Source organism: Lontra canadensis, unplaced genomic scaffold (assembly GCF_010015895.1).
Source record: "Lontra canadensis isolate GAN:19392208 unplaced genomic scaffold, GSC_riverotter_1.0 scaffold8, whole genome shotgun sequence".
In the NCBI taxonomy this organism is placed as follows: Eukaryota; Metazoa; Chordata; class Mammalia; order Carnivora; family Mustelidae; genus Lontra; species Lontra canadensis.
In genome coordinates, this window is record NW_022631002.1 from 11,466,684 (window position 1) to 11,485,174 (window position 18,491).

The 18,491-nt window shown below is 41.5% G+C and overlaps 2 protein-coding genes across 2 annotated transcripts in view; one reads left to right on the plus strand and one right to left on the minus strand.

Annotated features, from left to right (window-relative positions):
* Positions 1-18,491, plus strand: part of CFDP1 (craniofacial development protein 1) — a 124,185-nt gene that overhangs the window by 8,441 nt on the left and 97,253 nt on the right. Inside the window, exons 2-5 of the mRNA XM_032853945.1 lie at positions 4,330-4,447; positions 5,935-6,154; positions 6,476-6,603; positions 14,847-14,966. Of these exons, the coding sequence (XP_032709836.1) occupies positions 4,330-4,447; positions 5,935-6,154; positions 6,476-6,603; positions 14,847-14,966 (586 nt within the window). The remainder of the gene's footprint in view (positions 1-4,329; positions 4,448-5,934; positions 6,155-6,475; positions 6,604-14,846; positions 14,967-18,491) is intronic.
* LOC116865641 (elongation factor 1-alpha 1-like) lies at positions 516-2,125 on the minus strand. The gene has a single exon (XM_032853943.1). It carries the CDS (start codon positions 2,060-2,062, stop codon positions 680-682), a length of 1,383 nt encoding a protein of 460 aa, XP_032709834.1. The 5' UTR covers positions 2,063-2,125; the 3' UTR covers positions 516-679.

Genomic DNA, 18,491 nt, shown 5'->3' on the forward strand with positions numbered 1-18,491 from the left:
ATTTGTTTGTTTGTTTTATCATTACAGTGGGTCTTGCTAAGGGTGTATAGTCAAAATACTGTTTCTGAAGTCTTTGGAATAAATCCTTCCCTTGTCAGTTTTGTTTTTGCTTCAAACATTTATTCAAACAAGTATTTGTTTATTTAAACTATTCTTAATTTAAGGGCTTTTCAAAATTCTTCAGAAAGATAAACACAGAGAATTCTTGCTTCTACCCCTGACTATCCCACTTTGTTCTACCCTGACCCTTATAAGGTACCTATTTTCATTAGTATTTTGTTTATCCTTCCTGTGTTGCTTTTTGCAAATACAAACTAGTACAATGCAGCTACATATCAACTTAGCTTGTAGGTTTGTGCTTTTTATTTATTTATTTATTTTTTTTTCTCATTAAACTTTTGTTTTAATGGGTCTCAAAATTCTGTGACAGATTTTTGGTCAAGTTGTTTCCATTAAAAAGTACTGATTTTAAAAACTAATAACTTAAAACTGCCACACACACAAAAAAAAACAAATGGTCCACAAAACATTCTCCTTTCCTTCTGAAGGTTTTACGATGCATTGTTATCATTAACCAGTCTTTTACTATTAAACTTAAATGGCCAATTGACACAAACAGTTCTGAGACCGTTCTTCCACCACTGATTAAGACTGGGGTGGCAGGTATTGGGGATAATATTCATTTAGCCTTCTGAGCTTTCTGGGCAGACTTGGTGACCTTGCCAGCTCCAGCTGCCTTCTTGTCCACTGCTTTGATGACACCCACAGCAACCGTCTGTCTCATGTCACGAACAGCAAAACGGCCCAGAGGAGGATAGTCAGAGAAGCTCTCAACACACATAGGCTTGCCAGGAACCATATCAACAATGGCAGCGTCACCAGATTTCAAGAACTTGGGACCATCTTCCAGCTTTTTTCCAGAACGACGATCTATCTTCTCCTTCAGCTCAGCAAACTTGCAAGCAATGTGAGCTGTGTGACAATCCAGCACAGGTGCATATCCAGCACTAATTTGGCCTGGATGGTTCAGGACCTGAGCTGTGAAGCCAGCTGCTTCCATTGGTGGGTCATTTTTGCTGTCACCAGCCACATTGCCACGACGAACATCTTTGACAGATACATTCTTGACATTGAAGCCCACATTGTCCCCAGGAAGAGCCTCACTCAAAGCTTCATGATGCATTTCAACAGACTTGACTTCAGTTGTAACATTGACTGGAGCAAAGGTGACCACCATGCCAGGTTTAAGAACACCAGTCTCCACTCGGCCCACAGGGACAGTACCAATACCACCAATTTTGTAGACGTCCTGGAGAGGCAGACGCAAGGGCTTGTCAGTTGGACGAGTTGGTGGCAGAATGCAATCCAGAGCTTCAAGCAGTGTGGTTCCACTGGCATTCCCATCTTTACGGGTGACTTTCCATCCCTTGAACCAAGGCATGTTAGCACTTGGCTCCAGCATGTTGTCACCATTCCAACCAGAAATTGGCACAAATGCTACTGTGTCGGGGTTGTAGCCAATTTTCTTAATGTAGGTGCTGACTTCCTTAACGATTTCCTCGTATCTCTTCTGGCTGTAGGGTGGCTCAGTGGAATCCATTTTGTTAACACCAACAATTAGTTGTTTTACACCCAGTGTGTAAGCCAGAAGGGCATGCTCACGGGTCTGCCCATTCTTGGAGATACCGGCTTCAAATTCACCAACACCAGCAGCAACAATCAGGACAGCACAGTCAGCCTGAGATGTGCCTGTAATCATGTTTTTGATAAAGTCTCTGTGTCCTGGAGCATCAATGATGGTCACATAATACTTGCTGGTCTCGAATTTCCACAGGGAGATATCAATGGTGATACCACGTTCACGTTCAGCTTTCAGTTTATCCAAGACCCAGGCATACTTGAAGGAGCCTTTTCCCATCTCAGCAGCCTCCTTCTCGAATTTTTCAATAGTTCTTTTGTCGATCCCACCACATTTGTAGATCAGATGACCAGTAGTGGTAGACTTGCCCGAATCTACGTGTCCGATGACAACAATGTTGATATGAGTCTTTTCCTTCCCCATTCTGGCTTAGGTTGAGCGGTGGTTTTCACGACACCTGTGTTCTGGCGGCAAACCCGTTGCGAAAAAGCGGTTTGTGCTTTTTAAAAGTCTTTTTGCTGTAATGATTTCACTGGGGTTTCAGGGGAAGCGGAATGACATTTGTGTCTTCAGAAATTTGTGCCTTCATCTTAGCCTGGAACTCAGTCCTTTGTTCAGGAGACACTTTCACTTATCACTTAGTGTGTGGTATTCAGCCTTGAATGTGTATTCTGAGTATTTTCACATGACTGGCTCCTTCTTATCAGCTTTGTTCTTTTTTTAAATCTCTGCCATTATATTTGTACTTTTCAAGAGTTTAAAAAAAATTTAAAGTTTTTTTTTTTAAGATTTATTTTCTTTATTCATTTGACAGATCACAAGCAGGCAGAGAGGCAAGCAGAGAGAGAGGAGGAAGCAGGGTCCCCACTGTGCAGAGAGATCATGGGATCATGACTGAGCTGAAGGCAGAGGCTTTAACCCACTGATCCACCCAGGCGCCCTAAAATTTAAAGTTTTTTGAAAAATGTTTAAGTCACTATTTCACAAATGCCATATTTTCTCTTATCTCTTCGAGGATATTATTTTTCTTTAAAGATTTAATTTATTTATTTGACAGAGAGAGAGAGAGAGTGTACAAGCAGGCAGAGGGAGAGGGAGAAGCAGGCTCCCCACTGAGCAGGGAGCTCAATGCTGGACTTGATCCTGGGATGCTGGGGTCTTGACCTGAGCTGAAGGCAGACCTTTAACCAACTGAACCACCCAGGGACCCTCTTTGAGGATATTAATAATAAAGGGTTTTTTTTGTTTTGTTTTGTTTTTAAGATATTTATTTATTTATTTATTTGACAGGGAGAGAGAGATCACAAGTAGGCAGAGAGGCAGGCAGAGGGGGTGGGGGGAAGCAGGCTTCCTGCTGAACAGAGAGCCTGACGTCAGGCTCGATCCCAGGACCCCAGGACCCCAAGATCTTAACCCGAGCTGAAGGCAGAGGCTTAACCCTTTGAGCCACGCAGGTGCCAGAGTTATAAAGGGTTTTGTTGGGTTTTTAAAAATTCTGTTTCTCCTGAATTCCTTTCTTGTTTTTAGTCTTGCCTTTCATTTTGGAGGCTTTCCTTAAGTGTTTGGTGGCCCTTGATTGATTGTGAGCGAAATATTTAGAAGCTGATTGGATGTACAGGCATATTCAAAACAGTACTATTTGTAATAGCCCCACACTGGAAACAGCCGTATTGTTCATCAGCAGCAGAATGGATAAACACATGGTGTCACGCAATGACACACTGTTTCGGAATGGGAGTAAATAAACTAGAGCTACAACAAACAGTATGGGTGACCAACAGAGAATGTTGAGTGAAAAAATCCAGACACTTAAGTGTGCATTTTGTAGACTTCTGTTTATTTAAGGGTCAAAGAGAGGCAAAGCTTATCTCTGATATTTGGAGTCAGGATGACCCTTGGATGGGGTAGTGGCTGATGCCTGGAACGGGGCATTCCAGGGATGCTGAGGGGCCTTCTGGGATGCTGGTTCATGTTCTGGTTCTTGAGCTGGGCCTGGTTATACAAGTGTGTTCACTTTGTGTAATTTCATTGAGCAGTACAGTAGACTTGTGTGTTCTTCAGTGTGTATGCTATACTTCAAATAAAAGGCTACATGAAGTAAAATAGAAAAAATCCAGTTGAATCTTCAGGTGGATGGGATTTATTGACTGGTGCCCACAGAGTGTGCTTATCCTGGTCGTCCAGGTAACCCCTGTTGTTGGGGACCCCTGATTGTTAGTGTCTGAAGATGGGAACTAGACATGTTTGTTCTTTCTGCTGTGTCTAACTGGTAGTCCTTAGGCCTTTTTTTGTCAAGGTCTCTTTTGATTACTTTTGGAAGATATCTAAGATACAGTGGGAACGTTAATTTCTTTGAACAGTTTAGTCGTACAGGTGCAGTTTCTATTCATTCATCCAGCACATACTTAAACAAGATCCATGTCCGCGTGGTATGTAGAGCATAGCAGAAATTGCAAACGTTAAATATAAAGTGGGTACATTTATGGAGGATAATTTGGCCTGTCATGGAAGCCTAGAATAGGGGAACTTAGCCTAGTCTTCAGGGATGGGAAGACTTCCCTAAGGAAATGATATTTTAGTTAGAGAATAGAGGAAAGTACTAGACTTGATTTTTAATGAAAGAAAATGTTTTGTCTTGATGTGAAAACCTTTATTCCCATATGTCTGACCACTCTATTATGTGATTGCAGGTGGAGAGTATAGTGAAGATGATGTGAATGAATTAGTGAAGGAAGATGAAGTGGATGCTGAAGAGCAGACACAGAAAACCAAAGGGAAAAAAAGAAAGGCTCAGAGCATTCCGGCCAGGTGATGCTGCCCTCAAGGCCCTTAGGAGCAAGGGGCTACTGTCCCAGTATCCAGATGGCTGGGATTGGTCTCATGAGTTCTTCCTACAGGGGCTTCTTACCTTTGTCTATTCAAGGGAAGCGTTTGGTGACATCTTAGGATTAAATTCTCAGTCTCAGGGAAGCTTTAAAAGTTTTTGAGTTTTAATTAAAAAAAATTAATAGGTATCACATATACTTGGTAAAAATTAAAAACTCAATTACTGCAAAAATGGGTCCCTCGGTGTGCGCTTGTTGCTTTCTTTGCCTCAGAAGAACTATGTTGTCAGACACAGCTTGTGTGTGTGGGTAGGCATGTATTTCCTACTCTTTAAAAAAACAAACAAAAAACCCCTCCAGAACAAAGAGCGGCAGCCTCTACTTACAGTTTCTCATTTTCGTTGTTTCGCATCTTGGAGATGTGTACTGTGCCAGTACATTTAGCTGTACCTTACTCTTTTCAGTGACTGCATAATGTTACATTATATGGATCCACCTTGCATTTTGTAAGTATTCCCTTACTGAGGACCATTGAGATTATACCTGTGTTTACTACCACAAACAAGACTGCAGTGAATATTCTTTGTTATGGCTTTGTATACAGGTACAGGTACATCTGTAAATCAGATTTGTAGAAGTAGAGTTATTTGATCCGGAGTTAATCTCTAGTAAAAAAAGTTTTCATAAAGATTAGCAAATTACTTTCCACAGGCCTGGTACTGAATTACAGCCCCCCCACCCCCCCGCAATTATGAAAATTCTGACAGGTTATTTAGCTCAGCTATGAAAAGCTTCTGTAGAAGTCTGTTACCTCTCTTTGATTAGTGTTTCTTTCTTTCTGAGCATTGAAGTAAAAAAGCAGGTTATAGTTTATAAAAAGGGAAAAAAAAGAATTTTATGTATTAGATGATTCACTTGAAATCAAAATAGACTAAGAAACAATTTACTCTTTTAGGTCTTGGGCCCAGTTCTTTTGTCCTTGAGTTTTTCTGTAATCCAGCTGTCAAATTTTCAGAAAGTGGGAGAATAAGATGGGTTTCCCACCCCTCTTCCCTGAGAACTCTAGGAAGAAACTGCAAATAAATTTAAGGCTTTCGTCAATAGAAGTGTTCTCCATTTGGGGTATATATTCTTGGAACACACTTTCTGGATGGACTGATTCAGCGAGGTGATTTTTGAGTGTGTTCTTGGTGAAAATAGCTGATCCTGACTTGGAAGTAGAACGCTGCATTTTGATTCTAAGTGTTTGGGGGAAATTGCTAACTGCGAGAGCTCAGTTCTTGTTTTCTTCCACAGAATCTCAGCTTACCCCCCTTGCTTCCCCCTAGGGTGGGTGTTAATCCGTAGTCCCCAGATTTTAAAGTTTTCTCAGGTTTGCAGCGTTATGTTTGGAATTGAGGAATGGATAGCTGAAATCATTTTGCTTGATCTGTCTTGTCTCTCCTTTTTCTTGTGACCACTGGTGATTAGGAAGAGAAAACAAGGTGGCCTCTCATTAGAAGACGAAGAAGAGGAGGATGCTCACGAGGAGTCCGAGGGAGGTAGCAGTGAGGAGGGAGATGCAGCTGCAGAGCAGGAAGAAGGCCTGGGGTCGGAGGCTGCAAGGAGGAAGAAGGAGGACGAGCTGTGGGCCAGCTTCCTCAATGATGTGGGACCAAAACCTAAAGGGCCCCCAAGTACACAAGTTAACGTACGTTGATAACTGAATGAGATATAAGCTTCCCCAGAAGTACCCTACGTTCCCCAGATAGACGTTTTTATTTCCAAAATGAGATTCGATGCTTACAGCAGAAATCGAACCAGATCCGTTTTGATAATAACTCTTTCATGTGAAAAGCAAAGCATTCCCTATTGTAGAAAAAATAAGCCTTTTTTAATCAAATAAATTTCTGATAGGTCTTTAACTGTTTAGAGATGGAACATTTAAGAATAGCCGTAATAGAATGGTGGAAGGGTTCTTTTACGTTTCATCCTTAAGTGAAACTGATTGCATTTCTTACCTATTTTGTAGAGAGGAGAGAATACTGAAGAGACAAGTTCAAGTAAATCGTTGGTTAGAGCTGAAGAGCTTGAGAAACCGAAAGAAGCTGAAAAAGTTAAAATCACTAAGGTGTTTGATTTTGCTGGTGAAGAAGTCAGGTAAGGTGACCTTCACAAACTTCAAAACTAGTTCTTTTAAAAATTTTAAAAAATTTAAATTAAAAATAAACATATCTTATTAAATGGTGTTGGACATCTGTCCTCATTGCACCCTATCATCATAATATTTTGGAAGAGTTCTCTTTTTCACTCCAGGAGAATGGTGGCTCCATGAATTATCAGGAAACATGGGAGGAAAAGTCCTTTCACATATGGTGGTGTAGTTGTGGGTATCATGAAGTATTTGGCCGAACAGAAACAAGAAAATGTGAGTTAAATGTTCGGTTCCGCTTGTTGTCATGATTTGTGACTTTGGCTGAGTCATTTTTCCCTTTATTACTTTTCTTACCTATGAAGTCTGAGCCCCACTGAGGCACCTGAAATCAGGTAAAAATTGAAAATACTAGGAGAGAAATTCAGTTCCTGTATTATTTCCTGATGTTGATACTATTTTTAAAATTGATTTATAGGTTTGTTACCACTTTAAAAAAATGCTAGAAGCCTAATAACCTCCTGGCTTTTCTAGCTGAGAGCCACATGCCTAGAATTTCCTTTTCCCTATTTATTTAAATTTTATTACTTGAAAACAGCAGATCTATAATTTAGATAAATAAATGAAATCTTAAAAAAAAATCAATTCTCAATACTTAACATCTAGATGCACACTTTGAATAAATGCTGTGTATATTTAGTTTTTTTTTTTTTTTTTTAAGATTTTATTCATTTGACAGAGAGAGAAATCACAAGTAGGCAGAGAGGCAGGCAAAGAGAGAGAGGGGAGGAAGCAGGCTCCCTGCAGAGCAGAGAGCCCGACGTGGGGCTCTATCCCAGGACCCTGGGACCATGACCTGAGCCGAAGGCAGAGGCTTTAACCCACTGAGCCACCCAGGTGCCCCTGTATTTAGTTTTTAATGTGACGAAATAACTCCTTTCTTTCTTGTTAATTTACTGCTTCTAGTTGGGTACATGACAGTACTACTGGAGGGTACTGTACATGGAAATTATTTCTGTGTTGGTTTTCTTTCTTTTCTTTTTTTTTAAAATAACATTTGTCATAAACCCATTTCACAGAGATATTTTCATGAAGATGGAAATAAAGATTTTTAAGCTGTTTCAGTAAGTTCAGGATTTTTATTTTTACTTTTATATAAAATGAAGTCAGTGATACCGTATTTTCAAAGTTCATCTTCAATACTTCATCAGTAGCCAGTTTTATCAATTTATCCTGTCAAGTCGTAATTAAGTTAGAGTTCAGTGGAAATAAGGAATTCTGCATACATGAGTTCCCTGTGTGTAGATATTCTTGTGATTGGAAATGGAATTCAAAACATTCACTGAAACATTTTTTTTTTTAAGATTTTATTTATTTATTTGACACAGACATGCATTATGTCTCACTGTGCGTGACTAATATGCTATGTCACATAGCTAGCCAGTTTGACAGTACCCGCATTGGTCTATGTTGGGTTAACACAGTGAGTCTACCTGTCATGTCTTGACTGTTGTGACATTGTCAAATTGCTAAACAAATTTGCAAATACTAACTTAAATTTTCTGTACCCAACTTGTTTTGGACCAGTAACAACTAGTTTTGTAGCCCATATTTTAAGTAGCTCTAGATGTGATTCTATTCAAAATTTTTAACAGTTATTTCAGTAATATTCTTTATATAGCTTGTTTTACTTGTTCAGTCCAACATCCAGTGTAAAATTACACTCTGCATTTAGTCTTTTTAGTCTTTTCTTGTTAAGTTCCTTTTTAAAGCCTTTCATTTTAAGTATTTCATGACACTGACATACACAGTTAACCCTTGAACAACACGGGTTTGACCTGCACAAGTGCACTTATATGTAGATATTTTTTCGATACAATGCAGTACCATAAATGTATTTTTCTTATAATATTCTTAATGTGTTTTATGTAATACATATACAAAATGTGTTATTTGACTGTTTATGTTATCGGTAACAGTAGGCTATTACTAGTTAAGTTTTGGGAGAGTCAAAGTTACACATAGATTTTCAACTGTGGGGTGGACAGATGGCAGTGCCCCTAACTGCTGCTTTTTCAGGGGTTAGCTGTATGTTTTTAGGAGCCCATTTGTTTTGTAGGATGGTCCTCAGTTTGGAATTTTGTGTAGTTTCCTCATGACTAACTTAAGATTAGTTACCTAGACAAATATGTTGTTGATGTTTTGTCTTCCCCAGTACTTGACATCAATAACACTCAGTATTGGTGGTGGTAAGTTAGACCACTTAGGCAATACCTTTCAGAATTCTCCATTGCAAAGACACCATTTCTCTGATAATCAATCATTTGGGGATCCATTAGGTAATTCCTGGTGATGTGAATTAGTAATGTTATTTTGCTGCCAGAAATCACACTGGAACTATTTAGTAGGGGGTAGCAGAATACTGACAGGAAGCCTTTAATAGTTTGGAAATCCTACAAAATAATGCAGGAAGTATGTGATATGCCATTAGAAATACATATTTAAAGTTTTTAGAAATCTTTCTTGGCTTGTGTTACTTCTCATATGTCATATAGGATACCCAAGAAAGATTTATTACAATTTTACCATCAGCCCAAGAGAGAGAGTGAGAAAAGCTGGTGAATATCTGTTAGGAGAAATCATTAAATTCCCTGATAAATAAATTTTGTGGATGTATTAATATTTATATTAATGGCACAAATTTCATATTTCATTTTATAAAACAAATGGATGGTAATTTTAAGTACTGGATGGGTATTTGGGAGCCTGCTATTTTGGTCATTTGTCAGAAGAGGGCAGCACCATGTCTATTAAAAAAAAAGCAACCCAAAGAAGTACGCTCAGGGAAGCACCTTTTTTCCCCCTACAAATATACATATTCTCACACATATATATTTTGTATTCAAAAGAAATACAAGCTTATTAGTTTAAAAAAACATACATTACTGAGATAAGTAACAATAAACAAATATTCTCTATAAATTCTTCCTCCTAAAGAAAATAAAACTCTGTAGGGGCACCTGGGTGGCTCAGTGGGTTAAGTCTCTGCCTTCGGCTCAGGTCATGATCCTGGGGTCCTGGGATCGAGCCCCACATCAGGCTCTCTTGCTCAGCAGGGAGCCTGCTTCTCCCTCTCTCTCTGCCTGCCTCTCTGCCTACTTGTGATCTCTCTCTCTCTCTCTCAATTAAATAAATAAAAATCTTAAGAAAAAAAAAGAAAGAAAATAAAACCCTGTTAATTAGCATGTTGGAAGGATTTTTCTTTTTTCTTTTTTCTTTTTTTCAAAGATTTTATTTATCTCTTTGACAGAGAGAGAGAGAAGTAGGCAGAGAGGTGGGCAGAGAGAGAGGGGGAAGCAGGCTTTCTGCCCGGGCAGAGAGGCTGATGGAGGAGGGCTTGATCCCAGGACCCTGAGATTATGACCTGAGCCAAAGGCAGAGTCTTAACCCACTGAGCCATCCAGGTGCCCCAGGATTTTTCTTTTTTTTTAACTTAAATTGCTTATACGTAAAATTTAGGTATTGCAAGGAGCCCTCACGTAGGAACTTGGGAGGCCTGAGTTTTAGTTGACAGCGAGATATAAACTTGATATATGGATTTGAGCATATCTTTTAATATCTTGAGGTCATTATTCTGCTTTTTCTTTTTTCCTTTGTATCAAGTTTAGAGCATTACTACATATTTAAGAAAGGTGAGAAAGAGCTAGTAATGACTGGGAAGAATTTGTAAGTACAAGCATAAGGTAGTGTTGGCACAAAATTAGTCTTTTAGTTTTTTCTAATTATGTTTTAATTGTTAAGCTTTGAATTTTTATCTTTTTGGTTTTATTTTTTTTCCTTCTTGAAAAACGTGTAGCTTGTTAACCTTTGGGAATGAGGAAAAATAGTATTTTTTTACCCTTCTGATAACCAGCTGAGCCAGTTGGCTCAGACTTTCCTGAGTGAATCACCTTTCGGAAAAGGCCAGTCATGGAAAGTTTCTGCCTAATAAAGAGTTTTCAGGAAGTTCTAAGTAAGTGAAATGAAGTTAAAATGACATTTCTGCAGATAACACTTGAACTAACTATTGCTAATAGTGGGCCTTTCCTATCAGGGTTCCCTCTTATCTATTAGAAGTGGTCTGTTATTGAACTGTTCTCCTCCTTGAAGATATTTTGAGAGCTGAATCTCTTATTGCTTGTTCAAAATGGAATTCTTCCAGTCATACTATTAATGAAGACTAAAAATCTGCTTGTGTTACTTTGTATTGATTCCCAAGGTCCCTGAGAGAAACAGCAGTTTATAGGTGTCATTTCTTTGTGACTGTGGATAGGACTTTGGCATTGAGAAGTTAACAGAGATACTCCCATAGGCTGTACTCATTTCATGCTTTCTTTGTGGTAATTACTATATATCGTGTTGTCATAACTTATTTCATGGTTTGCTGTCCTGATGGATCCCGAACCCCTGAAGGGCAGAGACCATGCATATATTTTTATTTCTAAGATTGACATATAACACAATGCCTGGACCCCGGGTGCTTTTTAGAAAATGTTCACCGAATTGCTCTGCTTGGCTGCTGCAGGAGCCTTGTCAGTCCTGTGGTAAAATAGGTAAACCAAACAAAAGATGCTCTGCATAAAGGCTTCTTTTACTTTCCTTATACCTTGACCCACTTGATCTTTATCTTCTCTTATCATGAACAATCTAACATTTTACAGTGATACTACAATGAATCTTAAAACTTGCCACGTCACGTATTCTGTGGCTCTTTTTGGAGAAGTTATCCTTCTAGGAAATTTTCTTTTTTGTTGACAACCTCTTCCGTATTTTCTCTTCTTCTGAAATTCCTATTAAATAGATATAATAGTAAAGTTATGCTAGGCCACGCTGTGGCAACAAACCCAGAAACTCAGTAGCATAACACAGTACTGTTGACCCTTGAACAACATGGGTTTGAACTGCATGGATTTTTTTGCTATACTGTAAATCCATTTTCTCTTGTATGATTTTCTCAGTATTTTTTCTTTACCTTTATTGTAAGAATACAGTGTAAAATACATATGCAAAATATGTGTTAAATCATTTGTTTATGTTACCAGTAAGGTTTTCTGTCAGTGGTAGGCTATTAGTAGTTAAGTTCTGGGGAAGTCTAAACTTAAACGCAGATTTTCAACTGTGCGGGGAGTTGGTGCCCCTAAACCCCACATTGTTCAAGGGTCAACTCTGCCTATTTATTTCTTATTGATACAAAGTCCTACACAGGTTGGGCAGCACTCCATCTCGTAACTAACTCAGCCGTCTGGAACACATAGCTTTTGAGGTTGTTGTGCAAAAAGGAAAAGTGAATAAATAGATTTTCATTTAATTACCTTGTTTTCGGAATGAGACTTCAGCCCTGCCCTGTGAGTTTCGAACTTCCGTGGTTTTTATTTTCTCCAAGGAGTAATGGGCTTTGCTGGGTTGGGTGGGGGACAGTGGCCTATGGTATGAGGTTGGAGAAGGTGATCTGGACTTAGTTGCTTCCGAGACTAACTTTCAACTGATTTTTAGCCCTGCTCATCTCCTCTCCCTTCAAAGGTTCCTGGTATCTCAATTTACTGAGCCTTTGTAGAATACCATGGTGTAGATTGGCTTGTTATTGGCCATTCCATATGGCTACAGACTTAGATTAGAGAAAACAAAAACTAAAGCCAATTTCTACTTGTCTGTTTACTTTCTACCTTCAGAAAACTCGCTTGTCATATTTTCTCTCTCTCTTCTCCATATCCTTATGTGGTTTTGCCTTTGTAAATTTATTTACCACTATTTTGTAGAGTTTTAGTAAGGAGTAGAGAATAAAGTCTGTGTTCAAACTGTCATTTCTAAGTGCATGCGTCCACTTGTTTTTCATGAGCCATCTCAGGTCTGCCCCAGACTCTAGCTAGGGCAAGGAGATTTAAAGTACCTCTTTCTAGTCCAGTAGACTGGGACTCTGCATTAAGCTTTATGTTTGGATGTGGGTTTATTCTGGTCATCTGTATAGCGGTGTAGGGAATTACTCCAGAATGTAGTGGCTTTAAACAGTTGTGTTCTTGTCATTTGCCATAGTTGTGGAGGGCGGCGGGGCTCCAGCAGCTCTTGCTTGGGGTCTCTTGTGCAGCTGGAGTTAGTGGCTGGGTGTGGAGCCATCTCGAAGGCTTCCTTGCTCCCACGTCTCGGGCCTGGACTGGAGCAGGCTCCTCGGGCATCTCTTTCTCTGTGGCCTTCCCAGGTGTTCTGTGTAGCCTGGTGGATCCGGAGTAGCCAGGCTTCGTGTGTCAGAGCTGCACTCTAGAGGGAGCAGCAGGTGAGAGCTGTGTCACTTTTTATCAGCGGGTCTCCGAAGTCATGCGGTGCCACTCCTACTGACCTTAGTAACTTAGCCTCTTAGATTTCTGATTTTTTGCTCATGAAAGGTAAATGTGTCTGCCATTGCTACAGAAATGCTATGCGACAAGCCATTCCAAACCTCTGGTATACAGCAGTAAGCGTTTGTTTGGTGTCCGTGTGTTTCCGGGCGTCTGGGGTTCAGCCAGGCTGCGTTTGGCTCCAGGCTGCTTGCTGGATTCAGATCTTCAGTGTGTGTCCTTCAGCAGTCTTGGACCTGCTGCTACTTGAGGCGTATTCTTACGAGGCAAAGGGGAGGAGCTCAAGGGGCAGGTGAAACAGCGCCAGCATTAAAGCTGCTTTCCTGTCAGATCAGCTCCCGTCTCATTGACCATTGAGACATGTACCTAAGCTCAACATCAGTAGGTTAGACAAGTTTCTTTGTGGTTCGAGGCAAGGAGTATGTATTTGCTGAGTGATGGTTTAATTGTGGTGTATGTTCTCCCTCTTATTTTTTACTCTTGGCTCTCATTACTGAGAAGGTCATTGGGGAGAGTAGAGAGACACACAAACTAAGCCCGGGAAAGAGTGAGACCAGATTTTAGAGGTTCAGCAATTTCCATTTGATCCTCTGAATAATACTGACCATTGCAAGACCATGGATGGGGAGTAACAAAAGGTGGTGGTGTTTTAAGCTGCCGCTCAATATAAACTTGCCAGTGTTTCCTAGTGAAGATTCTCAGTACAGAACTCTCAGACTCTTACTCTGGGCCACTTGATAGGTGACATAGTGTAGGTGTGAAGAAAAATTGCTTCTGCTCCCCAGAAGCCCGGTTGGAAGGAGAGAAGAGACAGAGACTGACATCCCTGCGGAGATGGAGTTTATCCGATTCACCTGCAGTTGGTCTTGACCAGTTCATTCCGGAGGACCTGGCTCACCGCTCACAGTACAGTGACCTTAATCTTGGACCCTCCTACAGATAGACTGGAATTTAAATAAAATTCTTCAGATGTTTTTGTTGACTTGGCAAGACTAAGCAGGCATTAAACACTTGTTCTCTCTTTAGTTGAAATCTCAGGCATTGTCTGAACCTTTAGGACTCAGTTTTGTTGTTTTTAACCTTTTTTTATTTTTTAAGATTTTATTTATTTATTTGACAGATCAAGAGAGGACAAGTAGGGAGAGAAGCAGAGGGAAAGGGAGAAGCAGACTCGCCACCAAGCAGGGAGCCTGATGCAGGACTTGATCCCAGGACCCTGGGATCATGACTTGAGCCGTAGGCAGACACTTAACCATCTGCGCCACCCAGGCGCCCCAGGACTCAGTTTTATTGAAGACCGTTTTTCCAGATTTGAACTTGGACAGGATTCTCCATCCTGTATTTTTTTCCACTCGCACATGAGTGTTGGTTAGCCAGCTCGAAGGCATTTTCTTCCATCTTTGGGTTATTTTAGCTGTGAAACAGGAGCATTCTGCAGAATATTTCCAGTTGTTTATATTGTTACTCTTCTTCTCAAAATAATGCTAGTGTTTTCCTCCCAGAGATTCCATCTCCCCATTGCTCCCCAGACCTTTAATTGTGAGTCTTAATCCGCATGTGAGGGGCAGTAGGAGAACCTTCTCAGCCTTGCCATCCGCAGCCCACAGGAGCCGTGATTCAGCAGTGACCACTGGTGTGTGTGGCAAGCTGACAGAAGAAACAGAGGCGATTTGAGGGAGATCAAGTACATACGTTGTTGTTCTTTAGTGAAGGAAGATGCCTTTACTTAGAACTGTGGTAGTGGACTTGAATCAGAAACCTCAGCAGCCAGAACTCATTGGAAGCCCACTGGGTGTTTTCCTTGTTGTTACTTACCCCTTTCCGTAGATTTTGTTTCTCTTCTTACTCTTCTTAAAAACTTGACGTTTTCCTCCTTGGCACAGGGTGACTAAGGAAGTGGATGCTACATCTAAAGAAGCCAAATCTTTCTTCAAGCAAAATGAGAAGGAGAAGCCACCGGCTCCTGTCGCTGCAGCGCTGCCGTCACTCCCTGCCGGGTCTGGGTGAGTGTTCTGGTCTCAGGCTCGGGTGTGCCTGGCGTGCTGCAGAAGCCGTTCTTGGTACAAGCACCCGCTGGAGCTGGAGCTGGCAGGACGTGTTTTCGTTTGCCTTTGCTGAAATGTTTGCCAAAATGGAAGGTGCAATGAAAAATGAGCCTTAGGTTTCTCGTTTGATTCCAGCCTGAAGAAAGTGCTGATTTACAGCATTGACCACAGAGCCGAACGTGTAGGAGATTTTACATTTAAAAATAATTTTTGAATGAAAATGTCAGTGGTTTATTAGAACTTCTAGTGGAGATTGGGGTTGAGCCCTCAGTCCCATCCCCTCAGGACCTCAAAGGAACATTGGAAGGTCAGAGCTGATTTGCAAGTAATTCTATTGACACACTGCTGGGAACATAATAGTTTTTCTTTCTTCGTATTTTCCATATTACTTGAGTTATTTTTAGCTGAAGACTAGAATTTTTTTCCATTGGGGAAAATAAAAATTCCCTTCTTTATAACCTGTACGTAAGATGTAAAGCATCACAGTAAATACGATAAGCCAGGGCACTAGCCTGCAGGGACGTGAACGAGGACTGTGGCCCATTGGCAGCACTCACCAGCTGCTGACTCCTGTGGGGAGGGCTGTCTTCTAGAGGGTTTGGGGAGGAACATGTCACCTCCAGGTGCTTCTCTGGCCCTTCAGTCACACAGCTGTCACTTCTTCCTTCCCTCCGCAAACATATGTACTTATCTTGTTGCTACGAACAGTAAAATTTTGGTTCTTGTTTTTTTCATTTAAAGAAAAAAATCACAGGTTTTTCTAGCAGGTTCTGAGCTTTCCTAGCACAGGCCTTTCTCATCTTTGTAGCGCTGGCTCCACACAGTGCTGTGTAAGCTTGTGTGCTCATCTAGATTGTGTTTACCCAGAAGCAGACCCTGAGACGGAGGTTTGGGTACAGGTCATTCGTGTGGGAGCCGACTCCAGGAAGCCCTAGCAGGGCGGTGGACAGGCTGGGAAAGAAGCCTGGGTAGGATGTGGATTCTGGCAGATTACTGGCAGTAGCGGCTGGTGCTCCCTCCGTTCTTCTGGTATCTCAGAGAGGTGGTGAAGGACACGGCAAGGGCAAGGATGCTGGAGTAGTTCTCCAGCTCCCATCTGTCACTGGCCCAGGACTGCATCCACATGCCCTCAGCCCTCAGTCCTCAGGCTGTGAGCGGCAGTTGCTTGCGGTAAGATGCGGCTCCGCGTGTGCCGTGACGGTGAGTGCAAGTCCATGGCCAGGCCCTGTCCACACCTCCCGTATGCTCTTCGTTGCTCCTTATCCCGAGGCTTTCGCTCTCACTGGAGCGAGTAGGTGGCAGAAGTCACGTGGCGGTGACATAGAAACGTAAGAAAGAAGGGGATCTGAGAGCTTGCTACCACGGCGGAAGCGGCGTGCGCACCAAAGAGAGCAGCCGTGGGAGGAATGGAGTGGAGCGAACGGGCTCTTCGCACTGGCCCTGCTCAGATTCGAGGCCGGCAGTTTTCAGGCTGTGGTTTACCACCATCATTTAGAAGAAATAAAACGGGGGGGGTCGTGTCTGGGTGGCTCAGTTGGTTAAGCGTCTGCCTTCATCTCAAGTCATGGCCCCAAGGTCCTGGGATCCAGCCCTGCGTCAGGCTTCCTGCCTCGTGGGGCCCTGCTTCCCCCTCCGCCTCCGTCTACCGCTCGCCTGCCCGTCCGCGCCCTCTCTCTGTGTCAAATAAATAAATAAAATCTCTTAAAAAAATAGCATACATACTCTTTGGTAAGTATTATTTCATAAAGTTTTTACACTGAGTGACAAAATAAACTATTTTTAGTGAGGGTTGAGATTAAAAAATGTGAGGCTGTAGGCTGAAGCAGCCTGTTTTTTGCCTTGTAATTGTTAAATTGTTTGAAAGGGATTCTCTTCAGACCAGTAGCTTTCAGACTTGATTGACTCAGAGTAAGGAGTGCATTTTATAGGATGCCCTAGTGCGCTCATAACAATAGATGTAAAAAAGTGAAAGGAAACCTGGTGAAATATTTACCTTTGCTACATATGATGAATTCTGATTTTCTATCTTACATAATAGTGTGGAATATGTATCATTTTTAAGAAAAAATGTCACGGGCCACTGAGCTGACTTCATAATCTACTACAGCCTGAATTTGACAGATCATCTTTTGAAAAAACTTAACCCAAGTTTTTACTTGGGTTACCAGACATATATGTGGTATTATTAAACAGTGTCTCTGACATCTATTAAAAGTTTTACTGTAAAAGTTAACTCTGGATTAAGTACCACATAGAAATAAAGGCAAAGTTGCTTGTACCTTAGGGTTCAAGCATAGTTCATTTCAACTAGCACAATTTTTACTTTTAGCCTCCTTGGATATTTCTTTAGATAATCCCCTTTTGATGCTTAGGGATTCTGCTTGGAAACCATGTGTGTTTCAGAAAACACTGTTGCTATAATGATGAAGATAACCAGAGGAGGGAGAAGTGGTAGCTTAACAAGGTCAGCTTGCCTCAGTCACTAAGTCACACGGCGAAGCCTCACTGCTTTCTGGATCCATGCCTTCCTTTCTTAGAAAGAGCCAATAATTCTGAAGGATAAATTGCTGAGATGATATCTGTATTAGGGAGACCCAGCAGGAAACAGATGGCATCCTCAAATTGGGATACTTTGAAGAGAATGTAATAACTCACAAAGTGATGAAAAACCAGAGATAGGATAGTGTGGTGTAATTGGGACGAGTAATACGGGGCTGCATTACTTCCCCTAGACCTGAAGGGGCAAGAGGGGGGACAGTTTTGGCACTGAAGTCAGGGAGGGCCTCCTGACAGGAACTGAGCCCCTCGCTTGAGCAATGGACTCTGCAGGGCGAAGCCAGGGACATTAATACTCAGATCTCCCATTTCTCCTCTTCTCCCATGTCTTGCCAGGACACTCCATTCTGATGCCTATTAAAATGGTAAGGAAGACATCATTGGGATTATTGCAGTAGGTGGCAGGACTGTCACGATAAGGGAGAGGGATGGGGCTCAGCTCTCAGTACAGCAAAGACAGCTGGGGATTTATGGCCAGGGAGCAGAATGAGGGCAGTAGGAAGGTGTCTGAGGATGGAACGTTACTGAGATACCCCAGGGGTAGGGAGATTTTTGCTAAACAGACTTAACGGGATCCTCACTGAAGGCAGGCTGAGTACGTACTTACACGTCGAGGGTGGGGAATGAGGAACTTAATCAGGTGTCCAGGCTGATCAGATATCAAGAGTGGAGCATTCTCTTAAAACTGAGCGAGCAGGATTCTTGCTAAAATTGGGCTAAATTGTTAAAATGCACACCCAGCAAGGATGGAGGCCAAGATTGAGGCCTAGTTGAGGAGAGGGCTCAAAGGAGCCTGACCAAAATTTGATGAAGAGTGTCTTTCTCCAGCTCTTCATACAGGACCACATGTGGGATGGAGAGCAGAAGGACAGATGGAATCTAGAGGGACCAACCGGTAAAATACCTTTCAGTAGATGAGTGGACTGC

What these genes read in the sequence shown, in the direction of transcription:
- LOC116865641 (XM_032853943.1), bottom strand. Translation starts at nt 2,062, where the DNA reads ATGGGGAAGGAAAAGACTCATATCAACATTGTTGTCATCGGACACGTA.